Raw genomic sequence first — 26,935 nt, 5'->3', positions numbered from 1 at the left:
GGTTTGCCTTCGGACTGCTGTTTTCTGAAGTTTGCGGTTGTCTTCTTCATCTCGCGAGAGTTGGCCTGTCACCGCTCTGTTGTGTGGTTGTCTTCTTCATCTCGCGAGAGTTGGCCTGTCACCGCTCTGTTGTGTGGTTGTCTTCTTCATCTCGCGAGAGTTGGCCTGTGACCGCTCTGTTGTGTGGTTGTCTTCTTCATCTCGCGAGAGTTGGCCTGTCACCGCTCTGTCAGGGAATGAATGTGGACGGCTAGAATGCTGATAGCTTTGGCAATGTTGTCACTATCAGAATGATATCGCAGCGGGACAGAGGAGAACTTGCTCGGTTTTATACTGTCACGGATCCGAAAAGACATCCGAAAGGCTATACTGTGTACAAAGTCACCGCTAGGGTAAGTGAACGGAGGCTAGGCTCGCTAGCATTCATGCTAATTCGTTTTGTTGTTAGCTATAGCTAGCTAAAGCCTGAGGGCTGCTGTTCAAGCTAATATGATACAAAAACAAGCAACGCTATTAAAACGCTATTGATGATTAGCTGGTAGCTGTTAACAGCACTAATGTTATTAATATAAGTATTTAGATTTTTTTTATACCGTACATTATTTTTATTCAGAGTAGATAGATTTACAAGTTGTCAACTTCAGCAATATTAACCATAAACAGACAGATTTAATCCAAGCGATGTTAACCTGGTAAAGGCTAACCAGCTAACGCAAATGTGCATGTAACGTTAGGATGGACGAATATTAAGATGGTTTTAAGTATTGTATAGCACAATTAAATCGGTTTTCTCTGCAAAATTGACCTGAGTCCTTTTGGTTATGTTTTCTTTTATGCTATTTTAAGACAAATTTCCCAGACAAATGCTTTGAAACAATAAACTGACCTGACCTGCAAGAACTTGAAATGCACTTAAATAAAATGACTCCTTTTTATGTCTGCTTAATGTCAAATTAAAAATATTTATCAGCTGTTTGCAATAACAAAATCTCACTAAAACGCTTTAAATAATACAACAGCCATTCGTTTCCTCCCACATTCACTGCAATGGGCTATTTATAATGACTGCTACATTATCAAAGTGATGCAAATCCCTGAGTAGCATCCTGTTGAGGAGCACACATTTCCAGGTTAGAGGTTAGTAAAGCTCTGGCAAGCCTTCATAGATTTATTTTGATAATAGATTTCCAAAGTATTTCCTGTAAACATTTAGTTTTACATAAAATGCCCAAATCCAAATGGGTACACCTCTGCTGACCCAAAAGCACAAGAAAAGGCCACTCCATTATTCTGAATATCCTCTTCATAAGATATGGAGTGGTGCAGTCATCCCTTGCAGACCCCTGAGCACACCTCAGTTTCAGAATGATCTTAAGGCTCGCACAGTTGCCCTGCCTGAATCTTACAGTGTCTAAAATCTCAGGTGAGATTTTAAGAAAGTGGTTGTACTATGATATGCCAGAATTTTGTATTACAGACTTAAAGGTGTTTGCCCGAGAGGAGTGGGCTAAGAGTCCTCAGGAATGCTCCCAGAAGCTGGTGTCTGGCTTTGCAGTATGTTTGCAGTCATAAAATGGAGCGCTACAGTCTACAGGGATGTTCTGTATAATTGGGTTCAATAATTTTTAGACTCCCGTTGCCCACATGTTTATGTCAATTCTCATTCATCGAGATCATGGTAATCCTTGAATGTTGAATCGGATTTTTCTTACTAGAACTCCAGCAAATCAGTAACATCTTTTTTTATTTGGGGGAATAAATAATATCTATTGATATTCTTATTGGAAACACCTGAAAATGGCATATTTATTTGCCAGTAAATGTATTATACATACATTGGAACTTGAATCACAGGTTTTTCGGCAATGCACCTCCGTATCTTAAACATTTGTATTTTTTCCCCAAAGAGGAAAATGCTGCCAAATGTAAGAAGAAAAGTGAAACCAGAAGTCCTTTACAGTTTTGAAAATAAAGCTACTTTTCATTTACATCTATATAAGATATATAAGTACAGAAGAATACTGTAAGTTAGTAGATGAAATTAGTTAACATATCCCATAATGCAACACTCTCCTAGTTCAGTAGATTAGAGTTTCTCTCTCCCCCTGCCATCCTGCTGGAAGTGATGACTGTTGGCGATGTCTCCTCCTCACACTCAAGATTTCTGTCATTGACAACAGAAAACTCATTGTTCATACTTGTGCCAGCCTCACAAACTGACCGCTGATACTGCTATGTATTCATGTTTACATTTTCCACACAGATAATCTCCAGGAAGAACCCAGAGGACGTCCAAGAGGTAAGAAATATTTTTAATGCTGTTTGTGATTGGACAAAGAATATCCCTGCAAAAGATGAATAATTGTTCCTTTATATTTTAAGAGAAAATTGGTTGGAAAATTCAAAGATAAATCTAATAACACATTTGTCATTCCAGTATCACACTACCATATAAAAAATGTTTAGAGGCTGTGCGAGCTGTATAAAGACCTACAAGTCAACATCAAGAGACTTGTTTCACTAGATGCCTGCACTTATTAATGTACTGAGGATTCTTTTCATTCCATGTTCACTATCTGTCAGTAGTCAGACTCTGGATGGGATACAAAGACTGAATATTCAGAGAAGAATGCCTGTAACTGTATCTTCACCTGGAACAGTTATTTTGTCTTTTAAAATATTTTACATACATAATATGTGATTATTTCTCTGTGACATTATGTATGTATGAGCACACATAAAAACAGACAACCTGGCTGTCTTACATTTGACACACACTGAGGAATGCAGTCTATCCAGGAACCGGTGCTAATTTAACACGCATGATGTTGATTACTGCTGTGCATTTGATTAGTTAAAGAGAGTAAAACAATTTTCCTTGGAAACACACATTTGCAGTACTGAATTGTTCTATTGTTTGGGAGTGGTACTTATTCCAGATTTCCTCACAGCTGCAGGCTGGTAAATGTTTTTCCAAACAGGAATAGCAACCCGCTATTGGGGCATTTTGTTTTGATTTATCCCCCTAGATATTTGCGTAAAGGTTCACACATTTTTGATTCCAGATTTTGAATGTCCAATTCCTCCGCTGGATCCACCCTGTTGGAAATGATTCTATCCTCTTTTTTTTCTAGATAATAGTGTGGAAGAGATACAGTGATTTCCGGAAGCTGCATCAAAATCTCTGGCAGCTTCACAAGAAAGTCTGTTGCCAGTCGGAGCTGTTTCCACCCTTTGCCAGAGCCAAAGTCTTCGGTAAGAAATTTACCCTCTGCTTTCCCATGTTGAATATTTTCTCTGTTAAAGAATTTTAGTGCTTGCTTTTGAGCTAATTCAAGGTCTTGATATTTTATTGGTATTTGTGATCTTCTCTAAAATGATTACTGTATACTTATATTTTATAAAAAATGTTGCAGCACAACACTATTAATCTTTGACCTTTGAAATGACTGGAGAAATCAAGAAGCCTCTGCCCTCTGAAGCTTCTCAATCTGAGAGCATTACTTGTACTTGGTCATATCAATTAAAGGCAGCCTCGATGTTTGTGAGCATCATTTCATCACCATGTGTTCGTGCAGGTCGTTTTGATGACTCAGTAATAGAAGAGAGAAGACAGTGCTCTGAGGACCTGTTGCAGTTCTCCGCTAATATCCCTGCTCTCTTCAACAGTCAGCACATCCAAGATTTCTTTCAGGTACCATACATAAACATGAGAAAACACAAACATAATCCCAGATAGAACTTGACTTCTATGTTTTTAATTCTTTTTAAGGGAGGTGAAGTCCACGACGGCTCGGAGCTCATCGGACCAGCGGAGCCCTTTTCTGACTTTCTTGCAGACAGTTTGTCAGACTGTAGCTCTGATGGTAACGTTACACACATTAACTCGTCCTCAGAATCAATTGTCTCAATTTGTAGACAAAATAAAATTATTGATGTTAAATTGATGCTGGCTCAGAGATGTTTGAATGTTTTTCAGTTCAACGAGACCTCAGTGGTGCAGAAGATTTGACTATCACATCGGAGTATGGAGGTGAAGTTGGTTTATGCGTATAGATAACTTCCACTCACTTTGAAGCCCAACTTAATTTTAGTTTTTTGGTCAGATACAGACTTGTCATCATATCTGTATATATCTGCCTTTTTTGCGCTATTTTCCTCCCCAGGCCCATCCAGTGACAGCGATCTGACCTCTCTGGCTGTGGATACAGATTCATTGACTGGCTTGGATGATGGCATGGCTTCAGGCCACACGTCCCCAAATCAGCCACAAGGGGGAGCTACAAACATTAGCAGCAACTACAGTCCTCGCTTGTCGTCTTTACATGAACGCCGCACCCCATCTCCCGCCCCAGTCCCTGCTTTCTCAGTTCCTAACCCTGAGGTCAGTTGGCCAGGCCGATCACCACTCTTCACTGGCGGTCTGACCAAAACCAATACCAGCAACCCGAAGGAGGTCAACTCGGACTACCTGGATAGAGCCAGTGGTCTGATCTGTTTGGCTCTACAGAAGGAAAAAGAGCAAGATTTCCAGGCAGCTTTCACTTACTATAGCAGCGGAGTGGACCTGCTACTGCAAGGAGTACAAGGTCAGTTTGTGAGAGAGCTGGTTTCAACCTATGTCCCCTTAAGACAAAATATACACTGAAGATTGTTTTCAGGTCTTTTGGAGCTGACCTATGCAGAGGTTTACTCTGGTTACACAAAGTTTTTAAAGTGAGACAGTTATTCAGGTGCAGATGCACTGTCTTTTGCTGTTATACTTGACTACACGATTGCAGTAGTGAAGCAACTCATTTATTGTATCACAATGATAGGATTTTTTTTTTCTGCCAAAGTTTTAGGCTGTTTAATTCCTTGCAGGAAATTTTGGCTGTTTTGTTTGCGGCAAATTATTTCACCGATAAAAACAAAATCTCTCATGGTCCAGAGATACTCCAGGGTCGTTTGACCGGCCATTCCCATAGAATAACCACATATTCTTTTAGTGAAAGTTGTGTTGGCAATGATAGTGTAATCAGAATCCACAGTAGAAGATAACCTTCAGAAATTTTTGAAAATGAATCAAACTTATTGGCTTAGAATGACAGGAGCTAAAAATGATTCTGCTTTTACTCTGTTTACACGGACAGAAGGGAAATGTGAAAGTGAAACTTTATTTAAAAAAATTTGAATTCAACTTGTCAATCAAAGATAAATTTTGGATGAGCCATCTCACCCACTACTTTCCAGGAGAACCGAGTCCCACACGCCGAGAGGCGGTGAAGAAGAAGACTGCAGAGTATCTGATGCGGGCAGAACAGATATCCAGTCAGTATCTGAGAAACAGCATGGGCCAAGGGTCGACACAGACCGTGGTGAGTGGGAGGAAAGTTCCACTGGTCTGTCTATTATTTTTTCATGTTATTTATTTTATTTTTTAAATATTTGAAGTGAATATTAGAGCCTTTTGCTTTTAGTACCACTGAAATCACCACAAGTCTGTATTTAAAAAATCAAAACTGAGGAGATTTGAAAACTGTTCACCCAAAATTTAATTTTATATTTGCAGGTTATATATGCACTGTAGTTGACTATACAATCAGATGTTACGGTATAAAATAAGCGCCTCTGTTTTTCAGTACATGCTATGTCTGTCTGATGTCGGGGTATTTAATGAACAGGACTGAACCGTTCCCTCCAGGGTTTTAGGGAGCAGTGCTGCGCGACCACCAGCAGGGGGGGCCAGCAGAGTCCCTCCGAGGAGCTGAGAACTTACAGAGTGTTGGGAGTCATCGATAAGGTCAGTTGAATGTCCTGCAGCTGGCAGACATGTGTGTGTGTTTTCTTAGTGATTCACTTAGAGTCACAATGTCTACTTTGTTATTTTGAGGATAAAGGACAAAAAATTGATCAGTTAAAAGAAATTGTTTCACTTTTGCGTAATTTGGTTCTGAAATATTATTGCAAATCCATGAGGTCAAAGAATTCCCTAAAATCATTTCTTGTGGGTCTGAAGGATTCTGATTTATTTAATAATCGCATCAGCCCAGATGAATGCAGATGGCATCCATCTTCAAATTTCTCCTCCTTGTGTCCTTTCTTCGTAGACCATCTCATTTTATCTGAGGTAATAAAATGTAATAGATTTTCTGGATGGTACGTTAAGGGCTGAGTGTGTATGTTTAGCGTCAGTTATGACTACCACAAGGTCAGTTTAGGTTCCTGGTCCTCTCAACCAGCTGCCGGCGAAGCAACTTCTCCACTCAGCCATGAAATGACTTGGCAAGCAGCTTAGAGAGCAGCACACAACATTGAATCAATGATGCTTGTCCTCCACACACACAAAACCCCAAGGAAAATGTTGACACAATACCAACATGTGTTTCAGCACAGAGGTGCAGGCAAAATAATACACAGTATGTACGAAACAAATCAGACACACCAAAAAATAAAAACGAGTGGGAATTACTCGGTCCTGACGCGACGTGTCTTTCCTCTCCTCTTTCTCCTCTCTTCCTGCTCCTGCTCTTCGTTTTTAATGAGGACAGAGGGGACAGATGGAGAGATCTCCTCACCCTACTGCCCCTCTTCTCCACCTCCCCCTTCCCTGATGTTTGTGTCTTAATTATATTAGCGCACTGGCTAGCACTGCCACTCTGTTTACTCACAGCTCCATTCATATCCATTTAGCCTGCACCTGTTTGGTCCCCGCCAGGGTCACATGGAGAGAACGCACCCGCAAAACATACACACACACTCTGTCACACACATCCACACACCCACATATGCATCCTCTGTCCTCTGACACAGTCAGAGATGCTAAAGAGCAATAAAGATGTCAGAGAGATGGAGGGAAAGAGATATTAAGGAGACACAGAGAAGGTAAAGTAATTAGTGTGGAATGAAGACAAACCTCTGTGAGTAATCACTACGTCCGGTATGAACCATTGATCATCTCAGTAGAGACGTATCTGTCAAAGAACACATGCTTCAAACACTCTTCTCTTAATGTGATTGAACTGTGGTGCGATAATTTGTCTCTTATCCTTTTTTGTGCATTAAAGTGTTTCAACTCCAGCTTATGTTCAAAAACTGAAAAAAACTCATTTTACACAGGAATATCCGTTAGAGAAAATAAAGGAATGGCCAGAAATTCAAAATTTTAAAACTCTTAAAATCAGAAAAAGCATTCATTCATTCATTCAAAGTAACAAATATCTGATATTTTTGAAGAGGAAAGGTTTTTAAAGTTTAAGTTTGAGTCAGTAAATAAATAATGAAATGTAAGGACTACCTAGTTATTTAAATCCTTCTTGATTTTCTTCTCCTTCCGTTGTGATTGTCGCCTGAACTCAGTTTGGTCAGCACAGCATGATCCGAAGTGCTAATGCCAATTTTTCTCACATAATTTAGAAGCCTGCATTTATCTTGCAGTGACCCTTGTGTGTGCTCTGACCCTGTCATTGACAAACACTGCACAGTGGGACACAACCACTCCATCATTTAGACTTTAATTCATACCCGGCAATTAATGGCAGTCTTCCATCACAGGTTCTTTTGGTCATGGACAAGAGAACACAAGAGACGTTCATCCTCAAAGTAAGTGTAATATGTGTGTCCGTGTGTGTGTGTGTTCATCGTGCATCCTTGTCCTGACTGTGAAGTGTTCCATAGGCCTGTGTGTGTGTGTGTGTGTGTGTGTGTGTGTGTGTGTGTGTGTGTGTGTGTGTGTGTGTGTGTGTGTGTGTGTGTGTGTGTGTGTGTGTGTGTGTCAGGTGTAATTGATTCTAATGGGCCTGTCCCTGTCAGCTCCTTTGCTCTCAAGTGTGAGACGTGTGCCAGATGCCAACGCACAACTCGGGCACAGACCAGTACACACACACATACACACACACACACACACACACACACACACACACACACACACACACACACACACATATTCCCCTGCCTACCCACTCTAGCGGCCAATGTGAACTTTATAGTTTGGTGCTGATAGATTTGTGGGACTCTGCTAAAGTCACGTACTGTATGTGGCTTGATGAATCCAGTGACTTTGGGTTGCCATGGGGAATAGTTGGCACCTCTGTAATGAGAGGTTTCTCCTTTGCCACACTTTTTTTTTTGGTCATTTATTCTACACACAAGTAAATGCTCACCTTTTGTCTCCTGCTCTCAGCCCCTATTTATATACATGAACCCATCTTTTTTCCTCCTTATCCTCAAGTCCAATATTGTTCATGCTTACGCGTCCTTGACGCTCATCATTCTCTCCCTGATCATTGCAGGGTCTGAGGAAGAGCAGCGATGCTGGACTGACCAAGAGGACGATCGTCCCTCAGTCCGTTCCCCACATGGTCCAGCTGAGGAAGTTCATCGTGTCTGAAGACACCGTTTTCCTGTTGCTGCAGTATGCCGAGGGTCAGACTCACATCATACTCATCAGTTTCATCTTCCCTATTGTCTGCTTTACCTTCGACACACTTTGTCCTCTTTTGTCTGATAGTTCCCACCACACTCTCTGCCCTTGTTCCACGCAGATGTTTGATAGAGATGGGTGTGTGTCACAGGTCATTATTCTGAATACCAGGTGGCGCCATACTTCATTAGCTATGCCAACACCTGGGCCTTCTTACTTTCCACTTACTCTGGGATGTGTGTGAGTGGGTGAGTGCGTTCAATGAAATACAGCCATATTTTTAATGCCCTGTAACCTGTTCAATCTGGTGCCTTCTAAAAACCACCCTGTGGTAATATTAGTGGGTAGTATTGAATATGATACAGGGCTGTTCAACATGATCTAATAAAGCCAATCAAATGCTGGAAAAGGCATTATTTCAATAGACTTAGGTCCCTGTTCTGTAATTCAGAAAGTCCAGGGCTGCTTCTTCTTTTATAACATGCTGTTAGCAGCTGATGAGTTGGATGAGGACAGTCGGGCAGACAGAGGGAGGCAGCGACCTGAGTGACCATGGACAAAACAACATGTGGATGGTTTTACTTTCTAAGCCATCGAGCTGCTCCGCTATCATCATCACCGTCAAATCCCTATCCATCCTCATCACACGCAACAGATGCTGACTTACAATTGCTCACACTAAAGGAGCCTGTGTGTATGTGTGTGTGTGTGTGCGCGCGTGTGTGCATGAGAAAGATTTGACCTAAGAGGCACATACAACCCAAACCCTATTAAGCTAAACTGGGTTCAGTTATAACTGGTTTTGTTTGCCTTGGTTAGACATAGTCAATTACAAACTAATGAGGATATAACTAGGGAGACCCTGAGAGCTTGTTTTTGTTGGCAGGAATCTGAGATACCTGTCTCTGAGTGATGAAGCTAAATAACCCAGACGTCTAGGTAGACAACCAGGCAGGAACCTCCAGACTCCTTAAAGGCTCCAAAGGTCCTAAATTGTCTTTACAGCAACTGGTGCTTAAATCACTTACAAATGACTCTGGTAATGTGTAGCACTAAAGCATAATTAAACCACGATTACGAGGCCCTAATTTGACTCAAGGCACCTCTGGAGGGAACCTGTGCCTACATTAATTACGTGGTGATTGTTTTTGAATACAGTTTTATGTCTCATCAAAGGAGCCATTTGGGGTTATCTTTATCAGTCTGTACATCTCTGCAGGACAGGCTGTTATGTGTGAAAAGAACACTGGACAGTAGTCAGTGAAATCCAGAATATGGGCCTCAAAAGGTGTGCCTGTCATAATCGGTTCCTTCAGTCTGTTTAAGGGAGGCACATGTGAACTTAGGAGACCTTTGCATCAGTTTGTCTTGGACTTGTGCGATGTTTCAAGGGATGTTCTGGACAGGTCAATTTTGGATGAGTTGTTTAAAGCTTTACCTCTAAATCCCTACAGGCGGATCATGCATAATGAAAGGTATACAGACATTTTTATCAGCCTTAAAACACATTGTTGGCCAGCAAACAACTTCAGCAGCTGCTGTGTGTGGGCCAGGAACTTCTTTTGGGTGATGGAAACTACATTATGGTCTGGATACTAAATTTAGACCAAGGTTCCACAGGTTGAAACGCAGCTGAATTTTCTGACTTCCTAAAACATTTGTGGAAAGGTTCCTGCTGTTGCAATGTTCCAGAAGTTACTCTAAGTCCTCATTTGTTTTATTACTACCCTTTTATAACTGTAGGAGGGAACCCCACCCTGTCTCTTTTGTCTCTAACACTCGTTTCCTTCACCTCTAGGCGGGAAGCTGTGGTCTCACATTGGAAAGTACCTTCATGATTCCAGCTTGGAGGAGAGCTTCGACATACCTTTCCTGCAGAAGAGCCACACAGTAGCAGTACATTCTCCTTTACCTGCTGTAACACAGCTGGATATAGGTTCTAGCAGTTCTGGGTCTGGAACAGCTGCTTATTCAGATTCTGTCTCAGCACTGCAGAAGGAAGAGGAGAACCTCGTAACCTCTCAGAAAGGCCTTTTATTTCCGCAAATTATTGAACAAACCGGCACTCAGTCAGATTCTGGAGCTTCTGAAGATGAGTGCACCAACAGCTATTTGACACTTTGCAACGAATATGGGCAAGAGAAGGTAGAACCAGATGCTTTGGAAGAACAGGGAGAGAAGAGTGAACAGGATGTGCTGTCACTGGACGTGCCAATCGCAACAACCACCACTTCCTCCCGTAGCCGATCACAGCTTAGCAATGACAGCCTCTCTTCACCTCTCAGCTCTCAGGAACTTGAAAATGAGCAATACCACAGCGAGGGACAGGATCAGAGTGAGGTCTTCAGTCCGCTGGCATCCCCCGCTGGGCTCCTGTCTTTGGATCAGTCCAAGCACACACCGATGGAGTTTTTCCGAATTGACAGCAAAGACAGTGCGAGCGAAGCGACTTGTCTCGACCCAGGAGAGCAGTTCCCATCTCACAAACAGATCCCACATTTTTCTGCTTCTCACATGGGTTCAGATGTCCCCGAGGATCAGCCAGAGCTGGCTCAGGAGGTCAAGGGCCTCAGCTCAGACGTTTGGGGCTTGGACTGTGGTGATAAAGACTCCAATGAGTCTGTCCCGGTAATCTCATTTGAAGAGGCACTGTTTGAGGATGAGGGTCACCCTCCAGACCTTTTGGTCAACCTTCCTGTGATGAGTGGGACTGTCCACTCTTTAAAGGAAGAACTAGAGACAGGAGAGTGTCCGGGCCTGGAGACTGCAGCTTGCCCTCCAAAGTTTATCCAGCCTGATGTTTTACAGCTTCCCAACCAGCCGGAAGAAGCTGAGGAGCAGCTATCGGAGCAGGATCTGCCATCTTTGTCTACAGCCTCTGCTGTTGGTGACACTGGTGTCACGTCCTCTGCTCCTATTAACTCACTCTGGGATGACTCCAGCTCAGCATTTGGGAAAGAGGTCTCTGACAACATGATGGTTTTTTCTGCTTGCCAAAATAATAACCCTCCTCACGACCTTCCAGTAACTGGCTCACTTAACGAGAAAGTAGAGAGCAGTCCAGGAGTCAACGCAGACTTGGTTCGGCAAATCAGTGGCACCAGTGCAGCGTCTACCTCAGCCGCGAACGGGAATGACGCCTGTGGCCTGGTTGAGCAGTTATTAGGTCTTGATGGTGAATCATCAGGACTTATTAGTAATACAGATGGCAGAAAATTTGATAAAGAAGTATCACAACTGTTTGCAGAGCTGGATGAGCTGTCACTGGCTGCATCCCAAGCTCTTATCCCGGAGGAGTTTGTCCGCTGCTGGGCTGCAGAGATGGTGATGGCCCTGGATTCTCTGCACCAAGAAGGCATCGTTTGTCGTGACCTAAATCCCAACAACATCCTGCTCGACCATCAAGGTTAGGCCTCTATCATCATTCCCACCTTTCCCATCGCACAGTGCTGTAAATGAAGGTTCCTTTGAGGGTGTTTTATTTTTGTGATCTGAGGCTTGTAGTTTTTCCAAACTTTGTGCACAGGGAGGCCCACAGAAATCCAAATATTTGCATCTCAAGACTCATCAATCCTATATCTCTAAGAGATGATAGTGAGCTACCGAGATCAAATTTAGAACAATATCTGAGTAACAGTAATGCGTTCCAGGGAATTAAAAACTAAATTCTGCGATATATGTTATTATATACGGTTATTTTATTATTTACAGTAATTTGAACGTTTATGAGCCCTCCCCAGACTGATTTTAAACCACCTTATTATCCGTATTACTTTCTCTCACACTCTTATAGACTCTTTAAAGCACTTTTGTATTAAAGAAACGTCGCAGGAGGAACCGTGAGTTGGAACACAGTACACACACAGATGCTGTCAGCCAATAGCATGTGCGTACAGTATCACGTGACTACCTGCTAAAAATGTGCGATGTAATGAAGCCGCACATCTTGAAGCGCGAAAGAGCGAGGGATTACTGTATTATGAAACAAAGATCGAGCCAAAACCTGCACGAAAGGAAGAAAACAAAAGTGTCCGGTTACACTTGTGATCCCTCAACAAACAATTGAAACAAGTCAGAGAATTCATGCGTATTTACTGTAAATAGTTCAACAAATCCTAGAGACTCTGCTCATATTTCCTACACAGTGAGCGTAACACTACGTCCCTCTCTAGTTGCTCACTAAGGACACCGTGTTTGCATGAAGTCAAGGTCTCTGCTTCCCAGATAGTGTTTGACTTGTGGACTGTCATGACGGTCAATCATGATGTAGTCTATTTACTACAATGAAGTCGCTCCCAGAGACACAAGTGTTGTTTTACCAGGTCACAGATTCCCCCCTCAACTTCTTTTCTTTTTTTTTGGTCATCCTACAATAATCTCTCTCTACCTCGTTATCAACAAGCATCTAATTAGCTGAGTGGCTGTTTTCGTCTCCCTGGTGGTAATTATTGTTCTAAAGGGTCCATCAACGGCGTAGTGTGGTGCATCAGTCTGGCTAGCCGGGCTAATGGCCACGGCTACCTAATGACACCATTAGTTCTAATGATAGCGTTAACGGGTAGCCGCTAAACAGGAGTGATCGAAGGCGCTGTGTGCTTCAAAAGCCTGCAGAGGGATTTAGAGAGGCAGGGGAAGGAAGCGCTCTAAAGGAGAGGAAACTTCATGAACAGGAGTCGTAGTGCAGCCAATGAAGAGAGGCAGGGATGAGATGAATGTTTCACACTTTAGAGCATGAGATGAACACTGTGTTCTGTTCTTGTCTCCTCAGGTCATGTTCAGCTTACCTACTTTAGCAGCTGGAGTGATGTTGAGGAGTCGTGTGACAAAGAAGCCGTTGCCAATATGTACTGTGGACCAGGTGAGACCAACACGTTAGAGGTACTTATTTAAAAACTGATTGCGACGAGACGGTGCAGAGCTTTTGAAAACTTGAGGTGGAAATCCAAAGTTTTTCAAGTCAAGATTCAAGACGTTTCACCTCTCATTCAAGAGTCTTCTTCAGTAGAAGAAGCCCCTTGAATGAGAGGTGAAACGTCTTCAAGAAACTTTCTTAAAGTCCAGTGGATTGACTTAAACAAATTTGGATAACCATGACCTACACAGACATCTTGAGGTGGAAATGTATCATCTGAGGCTACCAGATGCAGGAAGTCATTTTTTCTTGTATGATTGCATCAGTATTTGATGGTCTCACTTTCAGTATAATCTTAATGCAATGTTTTACAGCAGAAAAGTGTTCTGCTGCTTTGTGCTTGGGCTGAAATTTCACAAGTCCACGAGAATTTAATTTAAAGTCACGTCATCCTGTATATAAGCTTTATGAATCTGATGTAGCACGTAAAGAACTGCATAACAAGGACCACCAGGAGCTTCATGACATCATAGCCATCTGATGGGCGTTTTGGCACACTTTTGATTTTTAGTGTCATTTTTTAATGAAAAAACATGTTAACTAGAATTATTTATTACTTTTCAGTGAGTTTTTTAAGGATTATATGTTGTATAATGGCAAAAGTAAGAGGAAGCAACACACTGTAACCCCGGTTTAGAAAAAAAAGTCCATAGAAACCAACATTCAGACTATTGAGTTACTTCTTTATTTATCAAGCACTATTTTTGGTATCAAGCATTGAACCAGCGTCGGCCTAAAAGTAATAAGTATTATGCTTTAGGATTGGGGATTATGTAGGGGGTCTGGAATGCAGAGATGGATTTTTTTTTTTTTTGACTGCAGTTGATGCTCAGAGGGTCTCTTCTCCTGTAGAGGGCGCTGTTGGGCAGCAGTCGTGTAGTAACGCCATTTGTTTCCATCAGGACGCTTGTGGCAGCCCCGGCATGCTGTTTACAAGCTGCCTAAAACAAACTGCAGCTACACTACGGCTCCATGCCCCTACTTAGCACTTTTGTACGTGTGTGTTTACATGTGTGTGCTTTTGTGTCGTGTGTGTGTGTGGTCATAAATTTGATATCTATAGGCAGATTTGTTTGCTTTATGTGAAGGCTCCACATCTGTGCTGTTGGATGGATTATGCATGATGTGTTTAATTCTTAAATATTCAGGATGGATAAGAGTGCTGGTAAAACTCTGTGACGTACCTGGTGACCCTCCAACCCATTCACTGTCATATTCATATTGTCACTCATTCATTTGCTCTCTCAAGCCAGGAAGGTCAAATCCGACTTAAATCCTCCTTGTGACTAGAACATACAGTATACCACTCTTGTAATAAATCTGAAAGGAACAACTGCTTTATCTAATATTCAAAGTGTGCGTTTTTATTCCCTTAGCAACAGCTTGTTTAAAGGCCCAATAATGGGCAAATAACAGCCAGCAGTAGATGATGTGAAGACAGGGAAAACGCTCAGAGAGTGTTATGCACGATGTGGCCTAAACCTGAATGCTAATGCTAACTGCATATGTTTGCCACTTAAGTAACTGAGTAATTAATACAGCAGTAAATATGGGCCGTCAAAGAGTTTTGCACATAATAGTGTGTGGATAGAAGAAAACAAGCTCGTGTGAAAAAATTGTTTTTAAAGACTGATTTGAAAAAAATTGTCCTGCGTCAGTAATAGTAAAAATGTTGGACTTCAAACAATGATAATTGTACCCAGTGGGTATTTTTAACACTTTCTTCAAGTGTTAAGTTTTATGTGAGCAGCTGGAGGGTACAGGATTCAGAATGATGTGAAACGGATAATCAAACACATATTCGGATGCAAGGCATTAAGATTCCTTTTGGTTCTTAATATGACAAATTATATAAATCATTAATTAACATTTAAAAAATGTTACTGGGTATCAAAAAACAGCTTCAGCTCTGTATAGTGCAGTTGTCGTTGGATTTGAAGACTGATTCAAGTACAAGTGTCGTGACATACAGTGGCTGTGTTTGATGGGAATCGCTGCAGTTAATGAAACCCGATGTATTTGTGGTAATATCGCAAAATATAAATCACTTTGGTTCATTTTGAATCACATTAAGGTGGCATTTACATTCAGCTTACACAAATAATTTCAAAAAACATTGAAGCTCTAAAGATCCCACGTGGTTTTAATTGCTGGGGATGTAAAGCAGGAGCTGGACTGACTTCAGCTGTGTGTGAAGGGTCTCATCAGTGGGTGTCGTACACCCCAGCAGCCAGCAGGGGGAGTGGGATCCTGCTGATGAACTGCCTCCATGTCTTCTGATTGCTACCTGACCACTGGTATCCTGGTCTTTCTCTTGTATCCCTCATCTTTATTTGTTTTTTTGTTACGTGTGTAAGTTACGTGTTCATAATCAAAAGACAAGGGCTATCAAATTCTGTTGTCTTTTTCCGATCGGCAGAACTCAATATTTTTGACATACTTATATTATTAGATCACATTTTTCCCTCCTTCTTTTACTTTATACACACACACTCTCTCTCTTGGTCTCACTCAGAGGTTAGTGAGTGTGTGTCTCTCCTGCCCTTGTTATGTATTGCTGTTTATCCAGACAGGGTCAGCTCTGGCGATGGCTTCATTTCTGATGACAGATTTATGACTGTTTGCCAGAAAGCTAGCAGGGGGTCTGCTGTGACCGTGTGTGTATGTGTATGTGTATGTGTGTGTGTGTGTGTGTGTGTGTGTGTGTGTGTGTGTGTGTGTGTGTGTGTGTGTGTGTGTGTGTGTGTGTGTGTGTGTGTGTGTGTGTGTGTGTGTGTGTGTGTGCGTGTGTGTGTGTGTAAAAGAAGGACGGAAACATGTTTTTAAAGTGCACACATTCACACCCAAATAACACGGGTGTGGAACATACTGTCGCAGGTTGTTACACTGTTTTTTTTCTGAGCCTCTGTTTATTTACTTTCTCACCATGTCATCATAATTCGTAAACATCCAGGAGGTTATATTGTATTTTCTAACCGTGACAAAAACACATACATTACTGACCGTGATCTGACCCAATTTAAATAGAGATTCCAATAGTTTATTGTCTGGAGGACCTTTCCACAACAGTTTCATTATTTAATTCTGTAACAGCCTTACCTTTCCTGACAGTGGTAGTTACTCACCTTGCAGGAAGCAGTCCCCACCTCATGGTCTTCCACAGCCTATGGACTCAGTGAGAAGGGAGCGGGCGAACATTGGTTATTAAGAGCACGTATTTTCACCTCATCTGACCTGCTTTGACGTTTGGTGCCCCCGTCCTCCTCAGAAGACGCCCCCCCCTGAGACGGACAGTAAAAACAGTTTGCCTTCCTAGGCATCATTTGAAACTGGGACTGTTTTAACTGTAGCTCAGATATCTACATGAAATAACAGTTTTATTGCTCTGCAACTTAAAAGAATACGGGTTGTGAAAAAGTTCTCATCCCCTGCATCACCTCTGGTTCTGTTAAACAAATGTTGGACGTCAGATGAAATCATCTTTGCTCCAGAAGAAAACCACTAATGAGACATTTCCTTTTTTCATAGATAAGACGCAATAATATATTTGGGCAAGTTCCTAATGAAATAGACTTAAATATTTCTCTGGTGCTGGTTTGTTGCCCCAGCTGAATGAGGTGAAGTGGTTGATAATTATTATGAGAGGGAAGCAAAAGGCCGTCATTACCTAAGAAATGGGAAATTCAGCATTGTTCCCCTCTGAGTGAACAAGTGTGTTACTGACGGCTCATCTTCACTTTCAACCGTTTGTGTTTTTCTTTTTGTGCTTTTTTTCCCCCCATTTACCTGTTCAGTTATGACATGATCTGACAAAGATAAAGTTTAGTTCCTCTTCTGACGGTGAGCTGACAGCTGCAAGCTTTGAGAAGGTTTTCATGGGGTTCATTATTTGAATAGTTTCCTTTCTCACGACAAATGAAACATGGGATTGTTACGGTTTTATAATTCATACATTGTTTTTTGACTACTCTTTTTTATTAACTATCAGCATCATTTCAAAAGTGCGCACACACACACACACACACACACACACACACACACACACACACACACACACACACACACAGTCTTGGATCATCCCCCTTACTTCCTACTTGCATTCACTTTACTTCTGCTTTGACCCATGACTGCTGGTTAACTTTTTAAGGAAGTGTGTCTGAGAGGAGAAGAGAGAGTTCCTCATGGGCTCCAGGAGAGGAGACGGGACTGAATTAAGATACAAAGCAGGGGGGGGGAACTGAGTGGTTGAGGGGAAATAGAAAAGACGACCTCAACTTCAGCTCACTGTAGCATTTTTCCTCATGATTCTGTTTTTCGCGTGCTGTTCAGAAAAAGTGAGTGGACTTCTGGTAAGGTTTACGATGGGCTTTGAACGAGTGGGGGCCCGTAGACGCTGTTAATCCTCACTTCCCATCCTCTTTCTATCTCACTTTCTCCCCGCCTCGCTCTGACAGAGTGGTAAGTGTAGCCGGTTCCACTGTACTCTCCCTGCAGCTCCTTAGACATTAATCCATTGTGATGACATCGACCTTGCTCTGAGACGCGTGTGTGTCTGTGTGTATGTGTGTGTGTGTCCAGTATTTCCCCTCCAGCTCATAACCACGCAGGTATCACTGGTCCGTTCAATGACGATCTTCTCTCCTTGGCTGTCGAAACAGCAGTCGTGGGCAGCCCTAAAGACTGTTTGCTCACTTGGCTGCGTGTCTGTCTGTGTGTGTGTGTGTGTGTGTGTTATGCGTGTATACAAAATATACAGTCCTCTCTAACCTTAGCTGTAAGAGAGCCGCGCTAGCCCGTGGGGTTCCCAGCAGCCTCCAGGAGAAGAGGGATCTTTGTCTCTGATGCTCCCCCAGCTGAGGAGCCTGGTCTCTGGGCACACGCAGCCATGACCCTGGGTCCCGGCCCTCTGGGTAGACCAGAGCAGAGGAAAGCTGAGCGGCACAAGAGGCCATCTGGTACCCAGTGGAGCCAGCACACACACACACACACACACACACACACACTCGCACACACTTGACTTTAGCAAACGAGCATCACGATTGGTTTTTCTGTCTTACTTAAACGCATACTGTGGCGTCCCAGCTGCTTTCAGGCACAGCGGGTTGATGCTTCTGACGTCCAATGAAAAGCTCACCCAGAGACGGGTTGCTGTCTGTTAGTTTGTACGTGTGTGTTATTTCTGATTCTACTTCAATTCCAACATTTAACATTTTACAGTGAATGAATTGATTGAGATATTATCACCAAATTCATCATTCATTAATGTGATGATTAAGGGCTAATAAATTCAGATTTTTCAGGAGCTAAAAGAAAAGTTCAGAGTTAAAGGAATAAGATTAGTCAGTTTGTTCTCAGTTGTTTCTGCTATATGCTTCTTGGTGTGTGTGTGTGTGTGTGTGTGTGTGTGTGTGTGTGTGTTCGGAGTGTGCTTGCGTTTGAGGTCAGGTCATGCAGATGGTGTGAAGTTGCAGCAGACGGTTTCCTCAATTTAACTGCTTTTTTATTATGCAAATCACCCTTTTATGAGACTCACTTGTTTGTGTGGGTCTGTGTGCGACCGTGTCTGTGTTTGTGTGCTCACGTTTGGATTGTGTCAACTCAATGAAAGTTTAAATAATACAAGATGTCAGGCTGACAGTGCTTAGAGTGGAGACTTTTAAGAACAAGATGCATTAAATGATGGAATCACGTGTGTGTGTGTGGGGGGGGGGGGGGGTGATGCCTCCATGCCTCAAGTTCTTGCCTGTGTTGTGATCTAACACACAATTTGTGTATCTTCTCAGTGATTATTTCAGGCCTTCCCTCTATTTTGCTTTGTTTCAGAAGTGGGAGGGATTAGCGAGGAGACGGCAGCGTGCGATTGGTGGAGTTTGGGTGCCATCCTGTTTGAGCTTCTAACGGGCACGGTGAGTCCGAAAAAAAACAACACAAAATCCGTTTGTTCCTAAGGTGTTGTGGGATGTCTGTAGGTGTCTTGGCTCGCAGTCACACGCTGCATGGCGGTGCCAGGTTGGGTGTGATTCTGTGTCTGTTTGTGTATGTCTGCCGAGTTGGTCGTTCCTGGTGTGTGTGTGTTGTTGGTGTGAGGTGCGTCTTGGCTGCTATCTCTTACTCCGCTTCTCGGGGAGTGCCAGGGGTTGTCGGTGTGACTTTCTCCCCCAGCCTGAGCTCCATCTGCCGGGCCGGGGGTCACCTCTCCCCGGACCTCCTTGCTGGCTCCTGGAGCAGCTCTGGGTTTTGAGCACGCCAAATCAGGGTCGGCTTGGAAGGTGAAGACCCCGGGCAGCTCTCAAGGTGCTGGAAGTCGTCCGGTTCGAGATCGGAACGTCTGAGGGATGATTTTTGTTTTAAGACCGGCTGGAGAAAGTAAAGAGCTTATTTGTTTGGAAGACAACACAAACATGCACAAGCTAATCATGAATCACTCCTGTTTTGCAATACATATACATGCAAAGTAGCACAGACACAACACTCAGCACAGGTGCACTGAGCCTGAGCATCCCTCTTTTTTTCTTTTTTTGTCTTATAATTTGAATAAAGTTTAACTGAATGCTAGTCGTCATATTTTCATATCAAGTAGCAGTGGTTCCCAGCAATGGGCCAAAACAGGAGTCGGGGGCTGTTTTATTTTGAAGAGCACACACCCACTTACCTACAAAAACGTCAGTCACACAGATGTATCCTTTGATAATTATGTGTGTGTACAGTCCTGGCATGGATACACACACCCAGACACACACAGTGTCTTTTGATCCTTGCTGGATAAGATCTTGCCTGGAGCAGTCTTGACTGCGGCTAGGAATCCAGCCAGAACTCCTGCAGCATGGATCGGGAGGGAGAACGGGAGGCAACAGATCTAACTGATGGAAACACACACATTCAGCACTCTCAACACAAACACTCTCGCTGCACGCTGTACTGTCTCTTACCACACACACACACACACACACACACACACACACTGTTCTATTGGGGAGTTTTTTTGTTCAACTTTGCAGGTGTAGTTGCAGTTGAAGATGTGCTGTTACAGCATCCAGTGATTACAGTCATTATTGTCAATTATTTTAACAATAGTGCTCTGTTGTGGGACTAGAAAAGCACTTGCAGGTCTTGTCCTCTCTCTCACTTATGACATTATTTTCATTTTTTCTTCGTGAGTGCAACGATTCCTTGTAATTTCCAATTCAACCGATTTTCCTCATTTTCAGATTTTCCTCCAAACAAAAGAAAAAGGTTTCATACGTACTGACTCTTTGCCCTTTCATTAAAGCTGCTCCATATAATTGAAGTAAAATGTGCAAACACGCCGTTCTGTTGGTGACACACAGCAGCTCCAAGAAAGAGCAACAGTAATAATGATCAGTGTTGTTTCAGGTGCCTGGGCTCCCTGGCCTCCTCCTATTTGTTCAGTCCTGGTGCTCTCCTGTCGACCTTTGCTCTGCGGGTGTCAGTCTGTCTGTCCCTTCAGCCCTCCGTCCGTCAGCCTCTCCTTGTTTTCATTGATAGCTATCTGTTCTACACGCCAATGGTTGCTCCTAAAAGAAATGTATTTTTTTGTCCACAATAAGTCTATTTACCTGTGAGTGCTGGAGTTTTGTTTGTTTTACTTATCTCTTCTTTCCACCCCTCCTGCCCTTCGTACAGTCTCTGCTGCGCTGCCACCCGGCAGGAATCGGTCACCACACGGCGCTCAACATCCCCGAGTCTGTTTCAGAGGAGGCCAGGTCTCTGCTGGAGCAGGTGAGCATCCAGGATGTGTCAGCAGCACCTGTGTGAACGTGTCAACAAACAAAACGCATCAATAATCCATTGATTTTTTTAAAAGGGCTTGGAAATGAGGAGATATAACATTAAAGTGAAAGTATTGTAGTTTATATCTAACAAAGTTTCCACTGTTTCTCACTGTTTGTTGAACAGAAATTGTACCAATGTACATCTGTGATATTTAAAACACTTGTTTTTGGTGGATCTTGTCCAAAAGAGGAATATGCACATAAATAATGATTCTCAGTAATAGTGGTTTGCATACCCTGAATCACACTATCGTTATATTTGAAAGCTAATTGGAAATCCTCAACAGTGATGAGGTTTAGATGGTTATTGATATTATTATCATGTTTTTATCTCTGTGTAATGACATTAATCAACCATGAATTAAATGACATTGTGCGGTAAACCAGTGGACATGCAGACAGTAAGATAAATCATTAAAATAACAGTAATCTGATGATCTGACTGCATTTTCTTTGACCTAGCTCATTAACAACGCTGTGTATCGTGTGTGTGTCTTTGTGTGTGTACAGCGTATTATATTTTAGTCCATCTCCGTTGCTGAAATGCTGCTATAAACCCGTTTTAGTGTGTTTTTGGTTTCATCTTCATACCTGTTGAATTTAAAGACCACTCTTTGTTTCTGTCTGTCTTCTTGTACAGCTGCTCCAGTACAACCCAATGGAACGACTGGGGGCAGGAGTGGGAGGTGTGGATGACATCAAATCTCACCCTTTTTTTGCCAGAGTGGACTGGTCCAAATAGACGCTGTGCATTGTGGGACTGGAAAAAACAAGAGTTGCATTCTGGGGGGTGACTGTGTTGAATGGACTCCTGTCAAATTGGACGCAAACAGATCAAATTTGTACTTGCCTGGCTTTTCACCCACGTGTACTTGTCCTATTTATTTATTTTTGTATGGAATTTGCCAAGAAGCAGTATTACCTTCGTGGTGAAATGCTATGTCTTTATCTCATAGAGGGTTTACTGTGACCGTTCCTGTGCTGGGAACACACAGACATGTTCTGGCACTGAGCGATGACCCACTACGACTAGTCACACTCCACTCACACAGTCACTGTGAGCCAAAATAACAGGACACATTTCTTTTTACTTAACAAACAACTGCACATTTGTTTTTCGTACTGACACAGTCCAAATCACTTTTCTTATTCTCCATGTGCAATACTGAGTTTGAACACTTTTATCATTCCTCATGGGGCAGAGTTTTAGTTTTCTCACTCCCAGTTCAATTTTCTTTGTCTTCTCATCGCCTCCTTTTACTGCCATCCAGTCCATGCACACAAACACAGATGAACACTATGCAAGGCAGGTGAGGAAAAGACTTTGAATTAAAGGGTATTATTGTTTAGTGAACAATTGAATTAAGTGAAACAGGGTTAGTTTACTGGCGTGTGAATGATTTCATGTCAGATGGAGGCATGACATGTTTGAATCCAGCCCTGCTCCAGATTCTAGTTTTTTTCTGTTTTAGGAGACTGCACTATAAAACGCTGCATTTTATGCATGTAAAAACATGATTCAAGTCAAATATTTAATACAGTGAAAATCTACAAAAATCAAATAAACGTGTGTCTTGTACATATACATGAGAATAAGCGAGAGCTCCACTCAGATCTCTCCAGCCAGGATCATGTCAAATCAGTTTCCGCCTCAAGCAAATCTTATTTATTTAATTGTGTTTGTTTTGTGCTAAATTGCCGCAAAGATCTCAATGCTGATTTTATGATGTAAATAAAGACACATGACACACAATGAACAAATAATTCATTACAGGCGTTATATAACATTTTGTATCTCGAACAAGTAGACAGATAATCACTCCGTGTTAAATGCTGCACAATGTTGTACTCTATTGCACTGCAGATAAATTCATGTTAGCTGAGATGTACAACTCTGGAGAAAGTTGATGGAAGTTAGTTCATACCTGAACCCCAAGAAAAACCTCTGGAATGTCAAGAGGAAACCATCAAACAACACTGAGCTGCTTGAATTCTCTCATCAGTGGCATAAAGTCACCACTGGTACAGGGGAAGTCAAGATGGATGACAGCTGTGATTTAAAGTGACATATATGAATTAAACGTGTTCACTTGACTCCAAAGCGTAAGCAGTGCATCCAGAGGAACTATCATCGTGCATTGGTCCTTTGATTTCTTCCAGAGCTGAACATTTCTCCATCGTCTCAGACGTGAACATCAGTGAGGTCACATTTTGTGTTTTCTATTGAATGCTGACTCTTCTCCGCGTGTCGGTCAGCGCATTCTGGTTCACAATAAAAATACCTGGATCATTGTGTGTGGTGATGTTGTGTTACTGATTCAGTGTGTGTGTGTGTGTGTGTGTGCGCGTGTGCTGAGGCTATGGCCCTCTTATGAGCAGGAATGATGATACTCCTGGAAAGCCACTGTCAGTCCTGCTGAGTGTCACCATGACGGTAATACGAGCTAACAAGAATACACACACACTTAGCATGATAGCACTTCTTCACACACACAGCCCTCCGGGGTTACAGTTGAGGTATCTCCAGTCTGACCAGTGTATGCATTATTTTAAAGAGATTAAGTGATAAAACCAAGAGTTTTTAGCATTGTTTTAATTTGCAGAAACTGATTTTCTGATTGATTTGCGGGACCTGTCTTCAGCTTGATGGTAGATGATGATGGTTATTCCAGAGGGATCATGGCATTAAACATGTTCTTTCCTGAAAATGTATTTAAAAGCGACTTAATGATCTCGTGATATGTTCACATTTTGAAGTAGGAACAGGGCTGAAGAGAAGGTGAAAACATCCCTGCTATGTCTCCGTGATATGAAATGAGACATGCTCACCTTCACACACACCACTCTAGGAGTTATTAGCGGAGTTTGGGTGTGTTCCATCACTGCCACAGGGTCAAGAGTCTGGGCTGATTAGTGCTCTTCATAAGACCTGTCTCTCATTACACACACACTCAGGGCGAGAGGTTCACTTCAGCTCCGAGAAGAAAGCTGTCAATCTAACTCATGTAGATGTGGGATTAGCCTTCAGTGAGTTCACAGTAACTTCAGAATACCTCCAGGGGTGCTCACAACTACCCCACAGGAGGAGGTTTGCCCACTGAGGGTTCAAGGATTCTGATATTGTCAAGTTAGGATGTGAACTCTTTTCTGCTGTGATTCAAACATGACACTCCTTTGGTATGTCAGTAGACCGGTGGCTGGAAAGATTTATCTTGTAACAGAAGTAGTATAAGTATGTGATATTAAAGCCCTCTTGGGAAATATGACTAGTTATGCTGCACTGATATTTGTCAGAAAAAAAAATGTTCAGCTAAAAGCCAGCAGGTTTAGTAAAACGAACCAGAGGGTAAAAACTAGAACGGACCCAAAACAAAGGCAACCGAATTAATCTTACTAACAAATCAGAAAGGCACAGATTAACATTTTAAATGTCCACAGCCTAAAATTTTACAAATATATTGCAGTGATCATCTTACGCTGAGCAATGTCAGAACACCTTGACTAATACTTTCAAGTTGACCAGATGTGTTGATAAAACACTACATTTATCATGAAAACTCCCTGTAGTAAATATCTATGAAACAAGTACTTGCGCTTTCTGAATAATCCTGCACTTCTGTCTCAGTAGAGTAGAGAATGAATGCTTCATCCCGTGATGTGGTATTTTCACAGGTTGTACTTAAGCACAGGATCTGATACTTTATCTACCGCCGTCTGGTGTACACACACACAAAGAAACTAAGATGCATGTGTGTGTGTGTGTGTGTGTGTGTGTATGTTTGTGTGTGTGCGTACGAGGCCATAGGCAAGCATCCGTCTGGTCAGAGGCAAGATTAAGAGGACACGCCAAGGTCTCCCATGATGCAATACAGGCCTCTCATTCTGAGGCCTGAAAGCGTCACTCGGGCCTGCAGGCTGAATTGACCCCTGAACCCGTCCTGCAACTTCCTGGACCTCCCTCTCTCTTCCTCTCGTATCTTTTCCCACCTCTCTCTCTCTCTTTTTAAATTTCCCTTCGCCCTCGCGCCCATTGCTTTCCTACACAGGCACCAGCGAGCGGGCAGCAGCCAAATGGCCTGCCCTCTGCTTCATATTGCTGTTGGTCAGGTTTTGTTTTTGTCTTTGACAGTTTGACTTTAGTTCACAAAGCCCAGGAGGACTCCTGCAGCCCAGGGACAGACAGACACACGGACACACTCACACTGAGCCAAGCTGAAGAGTTCCACTGTGGAACCCCGGGCATCTTCTCCAGCTTCTGTCAGAGCCATGATGTCATTATGAAGAGACACAATGCCTCTTCATTATGCTCCCGTAGACACACACACACACACACACACACACACACACTCACACACACACACACACACACACACACACACACACACACACACACACACACACACACACACACACACACACACACTCACACACACACACACACACACACACACACACACACACACACACACACACACACACTACATGGTCAACAGCTTGAGAAGAAGCACCTGTAAGTAAGGGTATAAGACAAATTCACTTGGTCCCGTCCTCTTATAAGATGGGTTGAGTAGCTGGTGGGTCCAAAATAAAGAGGAAGGGTCCTCACCAACACGCAACACGGAAGAGCAGGTTCGTTAACATTAAAATAGGCTCCAGCAGACCCGTGACCCCTAAGGTGTGTAGCCGGCTGTAGGACGAGGTGTAGGACATCATCTCGTCTACAAGAAGATGGATGATCAGCCCATGTGATGAGACACTCTACGAAACAGACGATACAATAGATTGAAGCTGGTCAAGAGGAGAATTTGAGAATGTTCTACACACTTGTAAACTTTAGCGATAAATGTGGAGCAGAATCCGTCATCCGCTGTGCGGTGAACCACTTGCCGTGAACGTCATATTTTTATTCTTTCATTTTATTGTCTTGATTTGAATGTGTGTGTGTTTTTTGTGATATGAAAAAGAAAATCATTTGGACTGAAAATATCATCGTCATCGTTATCGTCATTATCGCCATCATTTTACGGTTTATAATTGTTGACGCAGAACCATTTCAGGGCAGAAAGAGAAAGAGAGAGAGAGACAGAGAGAGAGAGAGAGAGATTTGATTTTGATTTTTAACATCACTTTTATTCATAAAAGTCAAATTACAAAATAATCATGTTGACACAAAATCTAGGAGATTCACATAAAGAGGATTTTCAATAAAACAGTGCGTTTTCTGAACAAAGAAACATCTAACCTTTTCACGTTTATCCATCTAAAAAAACAGACAAAATTAAGAAAAAAAACCAAAACAATTATCCGTTCTCCACAATCAACTCTTCTACAATCATATCTTTTACTTTTTTCCTTTTTTCCTTAGTTTTTTCTATAGACAGAGAAAGAGAGAGATTGATTTGATTTTTAAAATCATTTGCAAAAGCCAAATTACAAGATAATCCCGTTCACACAAAATCCAAAAGATTCACGTAAAAAGGAATTCACATTTCAAAAATGTAAATATGTAGGAAAAAATACGTGAATAAACCCAACCACTGACTGAAGACAAGCTCCTCACTCAACACGGAACATAAAAGAGAGAGAGAGTACGGTTAAACACCGGCTAACCCCGCTAACGTCTCGGGCCCCCCATCCCGTCGCGTTACTCGAGGTGTCTCGCAGCGTGACGGCCCTTCGTCTGGATGTGGTGGATATTTTTCCTGCTCTGAGGGTTGATCTACCTCACCTTTGCCGCCACATTGGATCTCTTTACAAAGCTTACATGCCCGTGTGTGAGTCATAATACGAGAGGCTCAGATGGTAAAGGAGTCCAAACCAGTGCCCAAA

General features: G+C 42.4%; 1 protein-coding gene across 1 annotated transcript; it reads left to right on the top strand.

The window, feature by feature from the left end:
* Positions 1–225: 225 nt before the first annotated feature.
* rps6kc1 (ribosomal protein S6 kinase polypeptide 1) lies at positions 226–23,389 on the top strand. The gene is made up of 16 exons (XM_068342979.1): positions 226–392; positions 2,264–2,299; positions 3,135–3,255; positions 3,579–3,694; positions 3,773–3,866; positions 3,980–4,033; positions 4,167–4,589; positions 5,233–5,357; positions 5,684–5,782; positions 7,534–7,581; positions 8,271–8,403; positions 10,200–11,807; positions 13,170–13,259; positions 19,137–19,219; positions 20,958–21,053; positions 21,747–23,389. The coding sequence occupies exons 1-16, from the start codon at positions 291–293 to the stop codon at positions 21,846–21,848; spliced, it is 3,330 nt and encodes a 1,109-aa protein (XP_068199080.1). The 5' UTR covers positions 226–290; the 3' UTR covers positions 21,849–23,389.
* Positions 23,390–26,935: the final 3,546 nt, after the last annotated feature.

Source organism: Antennarius striatus, chromosome 19 (assembly GCF_040054535.1).
Source record: "Antennarius striatus isolate MH-2024 chromosome 19, ASM4005453v1, whole genome shotgun sequence".
NCBI lineage: Eukaryota > Metazoa > Chordata > Actinopteri > Lophiiformes > Antennariidae > Antennarius > Antennarius striatus.
Note: the sequence above shows the minus strand (reverse complement) of the source record. Positions and strands in the feature narration are given on the sequence as shown.